The sequence below is a fragment of the Ranitomeya variabilis genome, chromosome 1 (assembly GCF_051348905.1).
Source record: "Ranitomeya variabilis isolate aRanVar5 chromosome 1, aRanVar5.hap1, whole genome shotgun sequence".
NCBI lineage: Eukaryota > Metazoa > Chordata > Amphibia > Anura > Dendrobatidae > Ranitomeya > Ranitomeya variabilis.
In genome coordinates this window covers 902,224,680-902,245,150 of record NC_135232.1, presented here as the reverse complement: position 1 = coordinate 902,245,150, position 20,471 = coordinate 902,224,680, and the positions used below count along the sequence as shown (strand labels likewise).

General features: G+C 41.0%; 1 protein-coding gene across 6 annotated transcripts in view; it reads right to left on the bottom strand.

The window, feature by feature from the left end:
- Positions 1-661: 661 nt before the first annotated feature.
- The window catches only part of EGF (epidermal growth factor), a 236,617-nt gene continuing 216,807 nt past the window's right edge, over positions 662-20,471 (bottom strand). For 4 of the 6 annotated variants that reach the window (XM_077278944.1, XM_077278948.1, XM_077278957.1 and 1 more), the window contains 2 exons: positions 17,196-17,271; positions 662-1,978 (listed from right to left, as the gene is read on the bottom strand). In XM_077278944.1, coding sequence (XP_077135059.1) covers positions 17,217-17,271 — 55 coding nt within the window. In that variant the 3' untranslated portion in view covers positions 662-1,978; positions 17,196-17,216. The remainder of the gene's footprint in view (positions 1,979-17,195; positions 17,272-20,471) is intronic. The other 2 variants (XM_077278954.1, XM_077278955.1) reach the window with 1 other exon arrangement.

Below are 20,471 nucleotides of genomic sequence, written 5' to 3'. Positions count from 1 at the left end.
TATGTAACAAATATTCAGAATTTTTTTTCACTTGCTTCTTTACTGCTTATTTCCATATGTACTCGTTCATGGTTTGCTTCCTTCAGTATGAATCCACAAAAAGCACATTATAGTAGTGACGAGGAAAACCACTGCATGAACGGGTGTATCTAAACTTTTAGCTAGGACTTGTACACGATAAACTGTAACCACTTAGTCACGCACATGTTCCATTGCACTATTTCATACAGCAAATAAAAGCTTTGATATACACTGGACAAATAGACACACTTTTGAACTCTGTTCTGTAGTGTTGAGATTTTTCTCAGGAGCACAGTGGAATCCTCAGATGTATATGTTAAACTTCAGCCACCTAGTCACCCATAGACTTCCTTGTACTATTCCATACAGCAAAAAAAAACAAAAACGCCAACTTATATTTATACCTGATGAATAGAGGCTAAGTGGACACACTTTTGATGAATTAGGGCCTGTGCTTTCTAGCAAACAAATCAGTAAAATACAGTGTGAAAATTGCTTAAATTAATAACATCCATCAATAATTATTACATTTTTGACAGTGCTTTGGTGCATTACTTTATGGTATTTTGTATTGCTTTAATTTAGTATAGATTTGATTTAGCTTATGATATAAAAATGTCAAAAATTTCGACTACAGGTGTAATTTGAAATATTTTTATTTAATAGGTAAATTTACTGGAGCATTTTCTCTCTAAATTAAAGGGGCAAATCTATCCATAAACATACTGTACAATACAACAAAGTCTATTAGTTTCTGTTATCACCTATTTCAAGCTCAAAGAGGTTTATATTGGTGTTATGCAATTGGATTAGTGCTAGAAAAAATGTCTACCCGCATGACCACTAGTAGGTAATATGAATTCAGTTCTGAGCAGCTATTGGAACATTTACATTACATATTGTGAATTGAGAACAATATCATGAACTTAGTAATTTAGATTAATATCTTATGATCAATGTAATTTTATATCTATAATTGTAGACTGTATTAACAGAAGCACTAGAGATAGTAGAGATGATTTATGGGATTCACCATGGACATGTATATTGCATTTGATACTGTGTCTAGTTCAGCAGTAATAGACGGTATGTACATTAATGAAAATATGAACATCTAGTTTCACTAGGACTGTGTCATACATAAGCCTTAGTCATGTTTCAGGGGACGTTATCTCTAAGGCCTCGTTCACATGTCCGAGTTAAACACATACTGTACGTGAAAAAAATTATACCGGTGTCATCTGTGTTTTGCATCAGTGTGTCATCTGTGTGTCTGTTTTTACCCTCAGTGTATGGTCCATGTGTCCATTTATAGTGTTTTTCATGGATGAATATAGAAATAAATAAATTACAAAGCTTGTCCTATAATTTGCAATGTTAAACACAGATGGCAGATGGTTGTCATCTGCCTGTTGGACAAATTTTTGACGGACACATAGACTTGTATTGGTCCTTGTCATCCGAGCTTCTGGAAAAAAATGGAGAGGTCTCTGTGTTTTGCATGGATACAGGGTCCGTGAAAAAACACAGGCACGTGAAAATCACTACAGATTATAATGGGCACATGCTTTGTCTGTAAAATAACGATACAACACAGATGTGTGAATGCAGTCTAAAACAAATTTGAAAAACTTTTGCCATGTTTAGAATTTGCAGGAATAATACCATCACAATAATCCAGATGGGGATATTTTACAAACCAGCACTTTAAGCAATATACAGTCTTCATCCACACATCTCAAATATTCCAAGTTTGACTATCTATACATTATCTTCCAGTTCACAAAAGAATGAAGAGAGGGTTTTTCCAGTCTGGATTGTGGAATTTCTATGTGATTTATTCACAATCAGATTTACAAAAAAAATGGATTTTTGTCCAGATTCAGGCAATGAGTGCTTGGGCCATGCTCCATAGACTAATAACATCCATTCTCCAGTTTCTTATCCTCACTGGACCCTGCACAAAAGAAAGAATGCTGATAAGTCAACAGCACGTACAAAGAATATTCATAGAACTCCAGTTATGCAGAAGCATTTTTGCAGGCATTATTAGGGGGATGAAGTGAACATGACATGACACAATATGATTACAAGAGGTAAGGACAAGTCACTAAGCTTTACTATTATGGAAAAATAATATATTTCATATTAGGAAAAAAAGTGTAATACATTCAGTAAAACTGGAATTCTTTACTATAATATTAATTGACTTAATTCCTCTGTTTTATATAGTGATAACATATTCTGTAGCACTGTACAGAGATTGCCACTGATAACTTCAGTAATGTCACAAATGAGGCTTACAATCCACTTTTCCCTATTTTAAACACACGTTAGGGTCAATTTCATAGGAAAACAATTAATCTATAAACAACAGGAAGGAAATAATGGTGATTTGAAGGCGCTGTCTACCGGATATTGTATAAAATTCTGTTTTCAGTAATAAAACTAGGTGTTTCTAGAGCGGACCGCTCTCTTCATCAGGTACAAATAAAGATAAAAACATACATACAGAGTGAATTGCATTCTTACATAGACCAGTTGTAGGAATTTAGATTCATTAATGATTTAACTCTTACCATGTAATCACATATCAATATAAACATATCCATCCCAGATACTAAATAGAGCGATTAGCAATAGCAAATAGATATTAATGTATCACGCTTCAGCCTATATGGTCTATACATTCATTCAGTCCTTCAGGAACTAATGTGGACAATTTAAAAATCCAGAAACTTTCAATATTCACCAATCTTTGATTTCTATTAGTATGACTAGCCAGTATTTGTTCTGTTATAATAAGTTCTAGATTGGTGGGGAGTTTTCATGCGCGTGAAAAAAATGCCTTGACAAACTATGGTTCATAATTCCATTTTTTATACTAATCCTGTGTTTATTCATCCTGAGATGTACTGGCATGGTGGTCCGTACCACGTATTACAATTTACATTGACACTGCAATACATAAATGGCATATGAACTGTTATAATTAGTGATGAGCGAGTATACTCATTACTCGAGATTTCCCGAGCACGCTTGGGGGTCCTCCGAGTATTTTTTAGTGCTCGGAGTTTTAGTTTTTAGCGCCGCAGCTGAACGATTTACATCTGTTAGCCAGCATAAGTACATGTGGGGGTTGCCTGGTTGCCAGGGAATCCCCACATGTAATCAAGCTGGCTAACAGATGTAAATCATTCAGCTGCGGCGCTAAAAACTAAAACTCCGAGCACTAATACTCGGAGGACACCCGAGGGTGCTCGGGAAATCTCGAGTAACGAGTATATTCGCTCATCACTAGTTACAATTTAAAAAACGTTTTACCAAAAAACTTTCCCATGTAGCAACTGATAAAAATTGCTTTCTACCTGAATGTATCCATTTACAGCTCTTACATTTATGATGGCCACATTTGTAAGTTCCACTAGTTTCCAGAATAGTACCCTCGTGTTTTATGCATTGCAGTCTCGATGTAAGTTGCAATACGTGGGACAGACCACTATGCCAATACATCTCAGGATCTTTATTTGTACCTGATGAGGAGAGCGGTCCCCTATAGAAACGTGTTGTTTTATAAATAAAACCAACATTTTATACAATATCCTGAGAGACATCGCCTTCAGATCGTCATTCTTTCCTTCCTGTTCTTCGGATTTTTTTCCCCGGCTAGGATTGAGGATGAGGGTTGCCATCTGATTTTACCAGAGTTGTGCCTGTGATTGTGCAACTCGTCTATGTGAGCTTGTCCATCATTTGGCTCCACTATGTCAGTCTGAGCGGGCTCAGATATAGGAGAGCCCCTGTTTCTTTTTTTGTAACAACAAAACAGTGGTATATTTTTTGAAGTGTGAGAGAAAACCAGAGTAGCCAGAAGAAATTATGCAAATGTTGTCAGATTAGATATAGGAGTCTGCGGGACAAGAGCGGAAACCACTTAACCACCCCCGTGCTGCCTCGCATTGGTGTGTTTTATCTCTAGCAGTTTTATGTTGTCTTTTATAGCATACAGGAGTGAAATATAATGAAAGATTTTCATATAGAGTTGTGTTGTGAATTTACCTTTTGGCTCCCTCTAGTGGCTACTAGTGATTTGACTCTGGGTATGTCATTCATCACTTGTATGCTCACCTGGGTCGTTAGGTCAGGGGTGTTGCTATATAAGCTCCCTGGACCTTCAGTTCAAGGCCTGGCAACGTTGATATCAGAGCTAATCTGTAGTGCTCTTGTCTACTGATCCTGGTTCCTGCTTGATTAAGCTAAGTCTGCTTTCTTGCTTTTTGCTATTTGTTTTTGTTTGCATTTTTTGTCCAGCTTGTATATAATCTGTTTTCTGACCTTGCTGGAAGCTCTAGGGTGGCTGGTGTTCTCCCCCCGGGCCGTTAGACGGTTCGGGGGTTCTTGAATCTCCAGCGTGGATTTTGATAGGGTTTTTGTTGACCATATAAGTTATCTTACTACATTCTGCTATTAGTATGTGGGCCTCTCTTTGCTAAAATCTAGTTCATCTCTGTGTTTGTCATTTCCTCTTACCTCACTGTTATTATTTGTGGGGGGCTTGTATCCTACTTTTGGGGTCTTTTCTCTGGAGGCAAGAGAGGTCTTTGTTTTCCTCTTCTAGGGGTAGTTAGCTCTCCGGCTGGTGCGAGACATCTAGCGACCAACGTAGGCATGTTCCCCGGCTACTTCTAGTGTTGGCGTTAGGAGTAGATATATGGTCAACCCAGTTACCACTGCCCTATGAGCTCGATTTTTTGTGCTTCGCAGACTTGCTGATATCTCCGAGACCCTCGCCATTGGGGTCATAACAGTTTGCCAGGCCAGTATTAAATGTTAAATGCATTGCAGAAGCGGGATTATAAGAAAGAAAATTCTGAGTTTTTTTTCCTCTCTCTCATTTTTTTTTTTCTTTTCCCCTTTACCTCTGAGTGGCTTGTGTTTGCTGCAGACATGAATGTCCAGACCTTGATTACAAGTGTGGACCAGCTTGCTGCTCGTGTGCAGGGCATACAAGATTATGTTACCAGAAATCCTAAGTCAGAACCTAAGATTCCGATTCCTGAACTGTTTTCCGGAGACCGATTTAAATTTAGAAATTTCAGGAATAATTGTAAATTGTTTTTGTCTCTGAGACCCTGTTCATCTGGAGACTCCGCTCAACAAGTAAAAATTGTTATTTCTTTTTTACGGGGCGACCCTCAGGATTGGGCCTTCTCGCTGGCGCCAGGAGATCCGGCATTGGCTGACATTGATGCGTTTTTTCTGGCGCTTGGTTTGCTTTATGAGGAACCCAATCTTGAGATTCAGGCAGAAAAAGCCTTGCTGGCTATGTCTCAGGGCCAGGACGAGGCTGAAGTGTATTGCCAGAAATTTCGGAAATGGTCCGTGCTGACCCAGTGGAACGAGTGTGCATTGGCTGCAAATTTTAGAAATGGCCTTTCTGAAGCCATTAAGAATGTGATGGTGGGTTTTCCCATTCCCACAGGTCTGAATGATTCTATGGCCCTGGCTATTCAAATCGACCGGCGGTTGCGGGAGCGCAAAACCGCAAATTCCCTCATGGTGTTGTCTGAACAGGCACCTGATTTAATGCAATGTGATAGAATCCTGACTAGAAATGAGCGGAAAATTCATAGACGCCAGAATGGCTTGTGTTACTACTGTGGTGATTCTACACATGTTATCTCAGCATGCTCTAAACGTCTTACTAAGATTGTTAGTCCGGTCGCCATTGGTAATTTGCAACCTAAATTTATTCTATCTGTAACTTTGATTTGCTCACTGTCATCGTATCCTGTCATGGCGTTTGTGGACTCAGGTGCTGCCCTGAGCCTTATGGATCTGTCATTTGCCAAGCGCTGCGGATTTGTTCTTGAGCCATTGGAAAATCCTATCCCTCTTAGGGGTATTGATTCTACGCCATTGGCAAAAAATAAACCGCAGTTTTGGACACAGGTTACCATGTGCATGACTCCCGAACATCGGGAGGTAATACGTTTTCTTGTTCTGCATAAAATGCATGATTTGGTTGTTTTGGGTTTGCCATGGTTACAGACCCATAATCCAGTCTTGGACTGGAAGGCTATGTCAGTGTCAAGTTGGGGCTGCCATGGAATTCATGGAGATTCCCTGCCCTTGTCTATTGCTTCTTCTACGCCTTCGGAAGTTCCGGCGTATTTGTCTGATTATCAGGATGTCTTCAGTGAGTCTAAGTCCAGTGCACTGCCTCCTCATAGGGAATGTGACTGTGCAATAGATTTGATTCCTGGCAGTAAGTTTCCTAAGGGGAGACTGTTTAATCTGTCGGTACCTGAACATACCGCGATGCGTTCATATATCAAGGAGTCTCTTGAGAAGGGGCATATCCGTCCTTCTTCTTCCCCTCTTGGTGCGGGATTCTTTTTTGTGGCCAAAAAGGACGGATCTTTGAGGCCTTGTATTGACTATCGGCTTTTAAATAAGATCACTGTCAAATTTCAGTATCCTTTGCCGCTGCTGTCAGATTTGTTTGCCCGGATTAAAGGTGCCAAGTGGTTCACCAAGATAGACCTTCGTGGTGCGTACAACCTTGTGCGCATTAGGCAGGGCGATGAATGGAAAACCGCATTCAATACGCCTGAAGGTCATTTTGAGTACCTGGTGATGCCATTTGGGCTCTCTAATGCACCTTCAGTTTTTCAGTCCTTCATGCATGACATTTTCCGGAAGTATCTGGATAAATTTTTGATTGTTTATCTGGATGATATTCTGTTTTTTTCTGATGATTGGGACTCGCATGTGGAGCAGGTCAGGATGGTTTTTGAGATTTTGCGTGAAAATTCTTTGTTTGTAAAAGGCTCAAAGTGTCTCTTTGGTGTACAGAAGGTTCCCTTTTTGGGGTTCATTTTTTCCCCTTCTGCTGTGGAGATGGATCCAGTCAAGGTCCGAGCTATTCATGATTGGACTCAACCCTCGTCAGTTAAGAGTCTTCAGAAGTTCTTGGGTTTTGCTAACTTCTACCGTCGTTTTATCGCAAATTTCTCTAGCGTTGTTAAACCGCTGACGGATATGACCAAGAAAGGCTCTGATGTAGCTAACTGGGCTCCTGCTGCCGTGGAGGCTTTCCAGGAGTTGAAACGCTGGTTTACTTCGGCGCCTGTTTTGTGCCAGCCTGACGTCTCACTTCCCTTTCAGGTTGAGGTGGATGCTTCGGAGATTGGGGCAGGGGCCGTTTTGTCACAGAGAGGCCCTGGTTGCTCTACTATGAGACCTTGTGCCTTTTTCTCTAGGAAGTTTTCGCCGGCAGAGCGAAATTATGATGTGGGCAATCGGGAGTTGTTGGCCATGAAGTGGGCATTTGAGGAGTGGCGTCATTGGCTCGAGGGTGCTAAGCATCGTGTGGTGGTCTTGACTGATCACAAAAATCTGATGTATCTTGAGTCTGCTAAGCGCCTGAATCCTAGACAGGCCCGCTGGTCATTGTTTTTCTCCCGTTTTGACTTTGTGGTCTCGTATTTACCAGGTTCTAAGAATGTGAAGGCCGATGCTCTGTCTAGGAGCTTTGTGCCTGATGCTCCTGGAGTCGCTGAACCTGTGGGTATTCTTAAGGAAGGAGTTATCGTGTCAGCTATTTCTCCAGATCTGCGACGTGTGTTACAGAGATTTCAGGCTGGTAGGCCTGACTCTTGTCCACCTGACAGATTGTTTGTGCCTGCTAGATGGACCAGCAGAGTCATTTCCGAGGTTCATTCCTCAGTGTTGGCAGGGCACCCGGGAATTTTTGGCACCAGAGATCTGGTGGCCAGGTCCTTTTGGTGGCCTTCCTTGTCAAGGGACGTGCGGTCATTTGTGCAGTCCTGTGGTACTTGTGCTCGAGCTAAGCCTTGCTGTTCTCGGGTTGCTCTTGCCCTTGCCTGTCCCGAAGAGACCTTGGACACACATCTCTATGGATTTCATTTCAGATCTTCCGGTGTCTCAGGGCATGTCTGTCATCTGGGTGATATGTGATCGTTTCTCCAAGATGGTCCATCTGGTTCCTTTGCCTAAGCTGCCTTCCTCTTCTGATCTGGTTCCTGTGTTCTTCCAGAACGTGGTTCGTTTGCACGGCATTCCTGAGAATATTGTGTCGGACAGAGGATCCCAGTTTGTTTCCAGGTTCTGGCGATCCTTTTGTGGTAGGATGGGCATTGATTTGTCGTTTTCGTCCGCTTTCCATCCCCAGACTAACGGACAAACGGAGCGAACTAATCAGACTCTGGAGGCTTATTTGAGGTGTTTTGTCTCTTCTGATCAGGATGATTGGGTGACCTTCTTGCCGTTGGCTGAATTTGCCCTTAATAATCGGGCTAGTTCCGCCACCTTGGTTTCGCCATTTTTCTGCAACTCTGGTTTCCATCCTCGTTTTTCCTCGGGACATGTGGAGCCTTCTGACTGTCCTGGGGTGGATTCCGTGGTGGATAGGTTGCAGCGGATCTGGAGTCATGTGGTGGACAACTTGAAGTTGTCACAGGAGAAGGTTCAGCGTTTTGCCAACCGCCGCCGCGGTGTGGGTCCCCGACTTCGCGTTGGGGATTTGGTATGGCTGTCTTCTCGATTTGTTCCTATGAAGGTCTCCTCTCCCAAATTTAAGCCTCGCTTCATTGGTCCTTACAAGATATTGGAAATCATTAATCCTGTATCCTTTCGCCTGGATCTTCCGGTGTCGTTTGCCATTCACAACGTATTTCATAGGTCCTTGTTGCGGCGGTACGTTGTGCCTGTGGTTCCTTCTGCTGAGCCTCCTGCTCCGGTGTTGGTTGAGGGCGAGTTGGAGTACGTGGTGGAGAAGATCTTAGATTCTCGTCTCTCCAGGCGGAGGCTTCAGTACCTGGTCAAGTGGAAGGGCTATGGTCAGGAGGATAATTCCTGGGTGGTCGCCTCTGATGTGCATGCGGCCGATTTAGTTCGTGCCTTTCACGCCGCTCATCCTGATCGCCCTGGTGGTCTTGGTGAGGGTTCGATGACCCCTCACTAAGGGGGGGGTACTGTTGTGAATTTACCTTTTGGCTCCCTCTAGTGGCTACTAGTGATTTGACTCTGGGTATGTCATTCATCACTTGTATGCTCACCTGGGTCGTTAGGTCAGGGGTGTTGCTATATAAGCTCCCTGGACCTTCAGTTCAAGGCCTGGCAACGTTGATATCAGAGCTAATCTGTAGTGCTCTTGTCTACTGATCCTGGTTCCTGCTTGATTAAGCTAAGTCTGCTTTCTTGCTTTTTGCTATTTGTTTTTGTTTGCATTTTTTGTCCAGCTTGTATATAATCTGTTTTCTGACCTTGCTGGAAGCTCTAGGGTGGCTGGTGTTCTCCCCCCGGGCCGTTAGACGGTTCGGGGGTTCTTGAATCTCCAGCGTGGATTTTGATAGGGTTTTTGTTGACCATATAAGTTATCTTACTACATTCTGCTATTAGTATGTGGGCCTCTCTTTGCTAAAATCTAGTTCATCTCTGTGTTTGTCATTTCCTCTTACCTCACCGTTATTATTTGTGGGGGGCTTGTATCCTACTTTTGGGGTCTTTTCTCTGGAGGCAAGAGAGGTCTTTGTTTTCCTCTTCTAGGGGTAGTTAGCTCTCCGGCTGGCGCGAGACATCTAGCGACCAACGTAGGCATGTTCCCCGGCTACTTCTAGTGTTGGCGTTAGGAGTAGATATATGGTCAACCCAGTTACCACTGCCCTATGAGCTCGATTTTTTGTGCTTCGCAGACTTGCTGATATCTCCGAGACCCTCGCCATTGGGGTCATAACAGAGTTGTGCTCAAAAGTTTACATACCCGGCAGAATTTTTGCTTTCTTGGCCTTTTTTCAGAGAATATGAATGATAACACCAAAACTTTTTCTCCACTCATGGTTAGTGGTTGGGTGAAGCCATTTATTGTTAAACTACTGAGTTTTATGTTTTTAAATCATAATGACAACCCAAAACATCCAAATGACCCTGATCAAAAGTTCAAATACCCTAGTGATTTTGGCCTGATAACATGCACAGAAGTAGACACAAATGGGTTTGAATGGCTACTAAAGGTGACATCCTCACCTGTGACCTGTTTGCTTGTAATCAGTGTGTGTGGATCTTTCATTCAGCCACTGACGTTTCTGGATTGTGAGTCATGGGGAAAGCAAAAGAATTGTCAACGTATTTACGGGAAAAGGTAGTTGAACTGTATAAAACAGGAAACGGATACAAAAAGATATCCAAGGAATTGATAATGCCAGTCAGCAGTGTTCAAACTGTGCTTAACAAATGGAAAATCAGAGGCTCTGCAAAAACAAAACCACGGTCAGGTAGACCAACAAAAATTTCGTCCACAACTACCAGGAAAATTGTTTGGAATGCAAAGAAAAACCCACAAATAGCATCAGCTGAAATACTGGACTCTCTGAAAACTAGTGGTGTGGCTGTTTCAAGATGCACAATAAGGAGGCACTTGAAGATCAATGGGCTACATGGTCGAGTCGCCAGAAGAATGCCATTACTACGCAAATGCCACAAAGTATCTTGCCTACAATACGCAAAACAGCACAGAAACAAGCCTCAAAACTTCTGGAACAAGGTAATTTGGAGTAATGAGACCAAAATTTAACTTTTTGTCCACAACCATAAACGTTACTTTTGGAGAGAGGTCAACAAGGCCTGTGATGAAAGGAACACCATTCCTACTGTAAAGCATCGCTGATGTTTTGGGGATGTGTGAGCTACAAAGGCACAGAAAACTTGGTCAAAGTTGAAGGAAAGATGAATGCAGCATGTTATCAGCAAATACTTGATGATTGCAAATACTTGAAATTTGCAATCATCAGCCTGGAAGCTACGCATGGGACGTACTTGGACATTCCAACATGACAATGATCGAAAACACAAGGCCAACTCCACCTGTCATTGGCTACAGCAGAGTAAAGTGAAGGTTTTGGAGTGGCCATCTCAGTCTCCTGACCTCAATATCATTGAGCCACTCTGGGGAAATCTCTAGACAGCCCAGGAATTTACAGGAAATGGAGGCTTTTTGCCGAGAAGAGTGGGCAGCTTTACCATCTGAGAAAATAAAGAACCTCATCCACAACTACCACAAATGACTTCAAGCTGTCATTGATGTTAGAGGTGGCAATACACGATATTAAGAAATGGGGTATATGACCTTTTGATCAGGGTCATTTAGATGTTTTGGGTTGTCATTATGATTTAGAAAGAGAAAACACAGTACTTTGACAATAAATGGCTTCACCCAACCACTAACCATGAGTGGAGAAAAAGTTTTGGTGTTATCATTCATATTCTCTAAAAAAAAGGCTAAGAAAGCAAAAATTCTGCCGGGGTATGTAAATTCTTGAGCACAAATGTAAATTATTTATTTCTTGTTGCTTCTATAGTACCAACATATTCTGAAGAGAAATAGTAACTAATTACAACAATGTCTGTCCCCAGTGGGGCTTTTAGTCTCAATCTTTATCTAATTCTCAATCTTACACATATGTGTGTACCAAGCCATCCACATGGCAGCAGATGAAACTCATAGGACTAGGACACCTTTTTCCACTGATCCATGGTCTTGTTTTCAATCTCACATATCCATTATAGGCACTTTCAGCACATAGTGCTAACGAACCCCCATGGGCAGCAACCAGTGCATCCAAGGTATGTTCTGACACATTTCTATCATAGTCAGCACTATTTGTGCCATACTAGATTTTTTTATGGGGTAGGACCAGACAGGTTAGCCTTTATTTCCAGCGTTCATCAATGAGTCCTAGCCATACATGACTGTGTTACCGATTCTCCTTCCATGGAACATTTTTAGTGGGAAATAACCACTATATATTGGTAATACCCCATAATCATCCTGTGTTGCAGATTATTTGACTCTTGTCAAAGTTGCTCAGATTCAGAATATATCAACAACAAGAACTGACTGATCACTTGTTGCCTCAAATATCCCACTCCTTGACAGGTAACATTGCCACAAGAAAATCAATGTTTTTCACTTCACCCCTGGTGGTGGTTTCAATGTTATGGCTCAGCTACTGATATATATATTTTCTTTTTATGACTTTGTACCATTTTATACTGCCTCAATGTACGAGACGAAGTGAGCAAAATTCTCAGACTACAGAAAAAGAACGTTACACAGAAAACTTCAGCTGACACACAGCTTACTGGCATGGCTTTAGAAGCAATAAGAAAACTGACCTCAGATACAAAAAGACATTTCATTGCTCTCACTCAGTAAATGTCACTATGATTCATATGCCTTTTGTGTACAATTTTTATTAATGGTAAGAAAACATACATGTGGCAGTAAATCCCCTGGAGGAAAATACAAATTATCAAGGTATGGTAAATAAACTTAATATGCAGACCTGTTTCCTGGAACAGATAGAAGTGGTCACGCAATGAATATAGACTGGTCTACTGTGCTTTGGATCTAGGCCTTATTTTCACCTACTGACATTTATATTCTTGTAACCTATAGTTTATATACAGAAATGATGCAGTGATACATGTGTATATTGTGATGGCTGTGTGACAGCACAATTATATGTAAGTTTGTGTTATAAATATATACATCATGGAATAAATTATATAAGTAAATAGAATAATAACGACTTTTCGTCCTGTGGTATTGTGTCATGGATTTTATTAGTCCTGTGTTTGGGCTAAAAAAAGGCTGGAAAATCCATCACTTGTTCAAAGATTCAAATCAAGCAACAGAGATGAAGAAATCAATTCAAAGGACTCTGGTCCCCAGCTTTTCTATTGAGTAGCAGGCCTGGCCCGTCACCATCGTTGTGACCTGACCTGCTATTGACCTGTGTGCTAGACCAGGGTCTTGCGACTCTTTGCTCAATCTCTAGTACTAAAGTAAGAAGAGGCTGCTCACACTGCTGCCCACCCTATCTTTGGGAATGCTGAGAAATTGTTGTAACATGATGGTGAAACGTTTTTTTTCATATTATTTAATTTTACTTCATACACAGAGATATTGATTACACAACATTGTACTATTTTTACACCGTTCCAAAAAAAATAAAGGGAACACTTAAACAACACAATGTAACTAAAAGGCAATCACATATCTGTGAAATCAACCTGTCCAGTTATGAAGCAACACCGATTGTGAATCAATTTTTCCTGCTGTTGTAGAAATGGAACAGATAACAGGTAGAAATGATGGGCAATTAGCAAGACCTGTTGTTTTGGTCATTTTTGCATTTTGTCATTGCTCTCGCCCCTAAAGGTACAGCAGCATGAGGCGGTGTCTACAACCCACAGAAGTTGATCAGTTAGTACAGCTCATACAGAATGGCACATCCATGCGAGCTGTGGCAAGAAGGGAAGCTGTGTCTGTCAGCACAGTTTCCAGAGCAGGAAGCAGATACCAAGTGACAGGCAAGTACACCAGGAGATGTGGAGAGGGCCGTAGGAGCCGGAGGGCAACAACCCAGCAACGGGACCGCTATCTCCGCTTTTGTGCAAGGAGGAACTGGATGACCGATGCTAGAGCCCTGCAAACGGACCTCCAGCAAGCCAATAACATCCATGTGTCTACTCAAAGTGTCAGAAACAGACTCCATGAGGGTGATATGAGGACCTGACATCCACAAGTGGGTGTTGAACTGTAAGCACAACATCATGCAGACTGTGAAAACAGCAACAAAACAGAGAACACCAACATTGGCAGATTCGACACTGGTGCCCTGTGCTCTTTACGGATGAGAGCAGATTCACACTGAGCACATGTGACAGGCTTGACAGAGATGGGAGACACCATGGAGAATGTTCTGCTGCCTGTAACATCCTCCAGAATGACTGGTTTGGCAGCAATGGTGTGAGGAGGCATTTCTAGGAAGGGCCGCACAGTCCTCCATGTGCTAGCTAGAGGAACCCATTAGGGTACCGGGATGAGACTCTCAGACCCATTGTGATACCATATGAAGGTGAAATGGGCCCTGGGTTCCTTCTGATGCATGAAAAAACAAACCAGAAAACAACAGCCTTACCAACACCAAGTCAGATCACAAATGCACAATCAGGATGCAACAGACCCCAATTATAAAGGCATGGGCAGCACAGGTGTAAACTACTGATGAAAGCGGCCACTCACAAGCCTACCAATTTATGGAGAGGGTGGCTGCCTAGTAAAAAATGCACACAAATGAGGCTTGAATAGAACAACAGTCACACAGGTATAAGTGATGCACAGTGTCCGGCTTACATCCTATTAATGATACATTCTTTTCAAGCCTCATTTGTGTGCATTTTTTACTAGGCAGCCACCCCCTCCATAAATTGGCAGGTTGGGTGAGTGGCCCCCTTCATCAGTAGTTTGCACCTTTGCTTCCCCCACCTTTATAATTGAGGTCTGCTGCATCTGCTTGTGCATTTGTGATCTGACTTGGTGTTGGTAAGGCTTTTGTTTTCTGGTTTGTTCTTTCTGATGCGTGACAATGCTAGGCCTCAAGTGGCTGAAGTGTGTCAGCAGTTCCTGCATGATGAAGGCATTGATGCTATGGATGGGCCTGTCTGTTCCCTAAGTCTGAATCCAATCAATCCACATCTGGGACATCATGTCTCGTTCCATCCACCAACGCCACGTTGCACCCCAGACTGTCCAGGAGTTGACTGATGCTTTAATCCAATTCTGTGAGGTGATCTCTCAGGAGAACATCCACCGCCTCATCAGGAGCATGCCCAGATATTGTAGGGAGGTCATACAGGTACGTGGAGGCCACACACACTGCTGAACATCATTTCCTCATCTTGAGGCATTGCCACTGAAGTTGGATCAGCCTGTAATTTGATTTCCCACTTTGTTTTTGAGTACCATTCCAAATTCATACCTCCATGAGATATTGATTTTTATTTACATTGATCATTTTTATGTTTTATTGTTCTCAACGCATTCCACTATGTAAAGATTTGCAAATCATAAAATATAGTGAAATATATTAATCAGTATTTGTGATTACCAATATTTTTTTGGATTGGAATATTAAAGTACTAGTGATTTTATATACCTGTGTAGTGCCTTACATAATTATAAGATGTAAAGATAAGTAACACATTTGTCTGATTACCGTATATATGTTAAAGAATATTCTACTCTTTATCCCTCCAACATCCAGGGGTCTAGCACATTACTCTGCACTGAAGTTCTAAACCGTCAGTGCAGCTTGCATGAGATTGTGCAGCTGTAGTCGCAGGGAGCTAGTTGTTAGACAAAGCCAGATGCCCCATAAAGAAGGTAGACATGGTTTATCAACCTCATCATCGCGGATGCACATTCAGTTACTGACCCCGTAGGATCCTGCCCATGGGGCCTGGTGAGCAGAGGGGGCCCGGTCGGACCCCTCTTCTTACCGGGCCCCATATTCCAGTAAGGCTGCAGTCACTACACTATTAGTATTTGGTCACTATTTTACATCAGTATTTGGAAGCCAAAACCAGGTGAGGAACAATCAGAGGAAAAGTATCATAGAAACACGTCACCACTTCTGGATTTATCACCCACTCCTGGTTTTGGCTTACAAATACTGATGAGAAATACTGACCAAATACTGATAGTGTGACTGCAACCTTAGGGCAGTAATGCCATGATGGTGGCTCTTCCTGTATGCACAGCACTTGTAGAGAAAATAAGCACTTACATCTCTAGCTCCTCCTTTGGAGACACGCAGTAAACATGTGATCACTGGGTGTAGAAAGAGAGCTGCTGGGTCTTAGGAGGCTAAATCAGCCCTGTTATGCAGGCAAGAGGCTAAATTCTCTGTGACACACACCAGCCCCAGTTATAGTGGAAATCAGCAATAAAAAGAATATATTAATGGGCTTAAATGCGCCCCCTTCTCTACACCCATAGGTCTTCAAAGACCTAATGGGGGCACCGTGTGTGAAATAAAGGGAAAAAAAAATAGAATAAATAAAATTAAATAAAAAAGCAAGAACAAAAGAAAATTAAACTAACTAAAAAGAGACCTCACCAGCCTCAATTGCTGTTCTAGACTCTCATTGAAAAAAAAAATATGTCCAATATAAAAACAAAATTTAAATGGAAAGAAGAACGCAATTTAATTTTTTCCCCTTTGTGGTCATTTAAAAGAAAAAAAATGAAAAGTATACACATATTTTGTATTTTTCCCTCAAATTCTGCAAAAAAAAGAATATAAAATTGACATAAAAATTAAGCCCCATGTGTTAGAAAACAGAGGCAAAAATGATATGAATGAGAATTTTTTTTACAACAGTTTATTAACAGAGGAATAGAACACTTTAGAGATATGAGTAAACATCTCCAGAATTGTGTCTGCATGGAGAATTCAAGTATTTACTAAAATCAAAAGATATATTAGGAGATCGGATAGGTTCTCTTTAAAGAAGTAGCTCCAATTCCTTTTTTATGATGTGCCAATTGATGAAGCTATCAAATGTATATCAGGCCACTAAAATTAGAAGATTTATTAGAAGTCCTATTGGATAACTCCTATTTATATTAACCCATGGCACATGTTTCAGTATCGTTTTTGATGGTCACCAACACCGAGCAATTTTATTAATTTTATCAACTTGACTTAATCTGTAGATTACTGTCAACTGAACTTTTTAATGCGCTCTCATTTGTAAACAATTCTAATCCAAAAATATATATAATATATTATTTTCCCAAACTTATCCCAAATATGGCAAATTAGATCAAGTACACTTAGGAATTTCTAATTTCCTGTTGCATCTCAGACTCAACTTAAATTGGCAGTCTATGCCTGTCTGTCTGTCTATCTATCCACTAGCTAGTCTTCTATCCAGGTTTGCACTGGACCAAGATCTGAAGGCTCCTAAAACACAAAGGTTGCTTCAAATTTGCTGGTGGCTCTTACAGATACGCCATGTCATCACTTTGTCATTTCCTTAATTTAGATTCTTCTCTCCAACTGTTCTGTGCCGCGGCTAACAATAACACTGGCTCATAGCTCCAGTATATCCAGGCAGCTGGGAACTTTGAGGGATAACAATGAAGTAAGATGAACTGAGGTTCAGGGCAAAGCACTAGATGAATCTGGCAGCTACTTAATGTATAGAAGATGTGAATTATTTCATGGATAATCTCAAGTGGATCCCATCTGCCCTTTGATTCTTCCCTGTGACTTATTATTAATAAAGAGTTACAGTACCGTAGGCAGCTTTACTCGCTGCTAATGCTGCTCGACGTGGTTTCTGCCAGTGTATCTGCTTTGCTTGAGCTGATGCCTTGTAATAAAAACAAAAATAGATGGATGGCCAAATCAGACTAGGCATGAAAGCTTTGGAAAAGTTAATTGCTAATAATGCTGTACTGTATGGACTTCATTATGAAGTCTTACACTTAACCAATCACTTAAAAAACATGGTAGGTAACAACAATATGACCGCTATAGCCTTCAGTATATGGAAAATAAGCTGCAGGCTGACCTTTGAAACCTCTTTTTGGAATACAAAGAATGGATTGATCATGATGATACAAATAAGACTGTGCTCACACCTCGCTGAGAGTCTTCTGCTGTAGGATCACCTAATATATTACTCCAATACAATACTGCAATATATCCCAGTATATAGCCATAAATTAGTGGAAAGTAGGAGCCCATTGTAAAAAAATTTTAAAAAAAGTATTTTCTTACTGTAACCCTTTGCTTGGGATAATGTGGACGACTCCACTATTTCATCAATGCATACTGGCTTAATTTTGCAAAATGGACACTTTTTGGGCATATAAAAGAATAATCCACGCCCATGGAGTGTTCCTGGTACATACATCAATATGAGATGTGAGATGGGGTCATAGAGAGCATAGGATCAATACGAGATGAGTAAACAGCCCCTTATTATAGGTAATAGACTGCTGGAGATGGGTAATTGATCAGAGATTTACTATCAACTAACTTCTACATTATGGGGGTTATTAAAGAAAAAGAAATGGAGATCATCAGTGTGGGTCAGAGAAAGATTCCAAAAGTTAAATATTGTACAAAGTTGATTGTTTTATATATTCTTCTATTATCCCCCCTCTTTTTAATATGTTTTAACTTTAAGTCATTCAGTTTCTCTACATTGAACCTGATTTCATAAACTGTTGGGGAAGGATCCCCATTAAAGATACAGTAAAGAGCAGATAGGAAGAATATGTCTTGCGCTAGAAGAGCATGGCAGTGCATTGTAAGAGAAACCAATGGATTTCATTGAATACCGACTGTGTAATGCTTTACTTTCGTTGAAGGGAGCGCTGCGGGACAGCTGAATGCTTTCAGGCTCCGCCCTATGGACTATTCTTAGGAATTCGTTTAAGAACATGGCTTGATCAAAGTCTTCTATGAGCCCTGACCTAAATCCTATTGGGCATCTTTGGAAAGAGCTGAAACATGCCGCCTGTAAAAGGCAACCTTCAAACATGAAACAACTGGAGCAGTTTGCTCTTGAGGAGTGGGCCAAAATACCTGTCGAGAGGTACAGAAGTCTCATTGACAGTTACAGGAATCATTTGATTGCCTCAAAAGGTTGTGCAACAAAATATTAAGTTAAGGGTACCATCATTTCTGTCCAGGCCTATTTCATGAGTTTTATTTTATTTTAAATTCTGTGGAAGCATGGTTGAAAAGCAATGTCTGACTTTCATTTGTTCATTTTCATAGATCTTTTATTTATTATTGCTTTTGTCAGATTCAAGTTATTTCTGTGGGTTTTTTCGGTCATTAAAGAGGGGTACCAACAATTTTGACCATGTGAGTATGTATGAACTTTCTCTTAATAAACCTGGAATCACGTCATTCAGAAAACTGGTATGTGACCTCATGCCCTCTGTCGACGGCATTCATCTGTGACACAAGGCCGATCCCTGTACACTGGTCCCCATAGTTGCCATGACAAAGGCTTCATTCACACGTCCATTTTTCATCTAGAGTACATGCTCTGTCTGTATTTTTCATGGATTGATCACGAATCCAGTAGGGTCTATGGTACTGTTCACATTACCGTGTTTTTTTGTGGACTGTGTGTGCGTTAAATCATAATGGAGATATATATGCTTTTGATCCAAGTAATGGATCAATAACACTCATATGAGTCTATGAGCAGTTTTATATCCACTATAAAAGAGATATAATCAATACCATTGATGGCAAAAAGAACAAACAAATACATTTTGGAAAAAATCAAGACAGACATGTCACTCGAAACAACAATCACCAAGCTACGACTTTTCTACTTTGGACACATCAGATGAAGAAAGCACTCACTCTAGAAGGACATTGTGGTTGGAAGAACAGAAGGAATAAGGTGAAGAAGAAGAAGACCAGCACCCCGATGGCTTGATAAAATCAAGATAATGGCGGAGAAGATCCTAGTGGACCTAACCAGGCTTGCACTAGATCGATCTTCCTACAGATCGTTGATCCATCAAGTCATCATGGCTCTAGATCGAGTCGAAGGTTGCTAAAATAAATAAATAAATAAATAAAAAAATTCTGAGTTTATAGACAGCAGTCTCCCATTTAAGACCCTAATCTATTAACCAAAGGGCTACAATAGGTACTTCTTTCTTTAAAGGACCTGACATGACAATAAATGATATACTGAGCTGAGTGTTCCTGTGTATGGGGAATTGGGAGAGACACTGAAGGTGTATGTGGAATGATAAGCCCAAACATATTATGCCTGATAGCTATCTATTATTATTATTATTATTTATTTATATAGCACCATTGGTTCCATGGTGCTGTACATGAGAAGGGGTTACATACAAATTACAGATATCCCTTACAGTAGACAAACTTACAATGACAGACTGATACAGAGGGGCGAGGACCCTGCCCTTGCGGGCTTACATTCTGCAGGATTATGGGGAAGGAAACAGTAGGTTGGGGGTATCTATCTGACAGTTATCCATTAGATTCTGCACAGATTATAACTGATTACTGGGGATCCATGTGAGAGTTATTACTGAAGCTCCCTTTTGGAACAGTGATTGTCTGAAGTAGGCAACCCATTTATTTAACAAATTGTACTAATGTCAGAATACAATCAATTAATCACTTTTAATATATATATTGTGATGCTAGTCACTTCTCACGGCTAAGCCGTGAGTCAGGATAGTCAAGGAGTCCAAGGTCAGAAATCAGGAGGGTACGTCATAAACAGAAGGAAGAGACAAAAGCGCAGTCAGGTAACATTCCAAGGTCAGAATACCAGGAGGGTAGCAGACCAGAGCAGAATGGGTTAAACAGACAGATGTAAGAACGAGGTCCAAGGTCAGGCAACGAAAGATGAACATACAGATTGCAAGGCACAGAGAGAACAAACCACACTTAGCTGAATGTATGTCTGGGAGAAGCAGCTCAGTTAAGTAGCCTGGCAATCACCTGGGATAATGAACAGACATGAGACATCCAGCGCCTTCCAGTCTCAGATTGGACAGT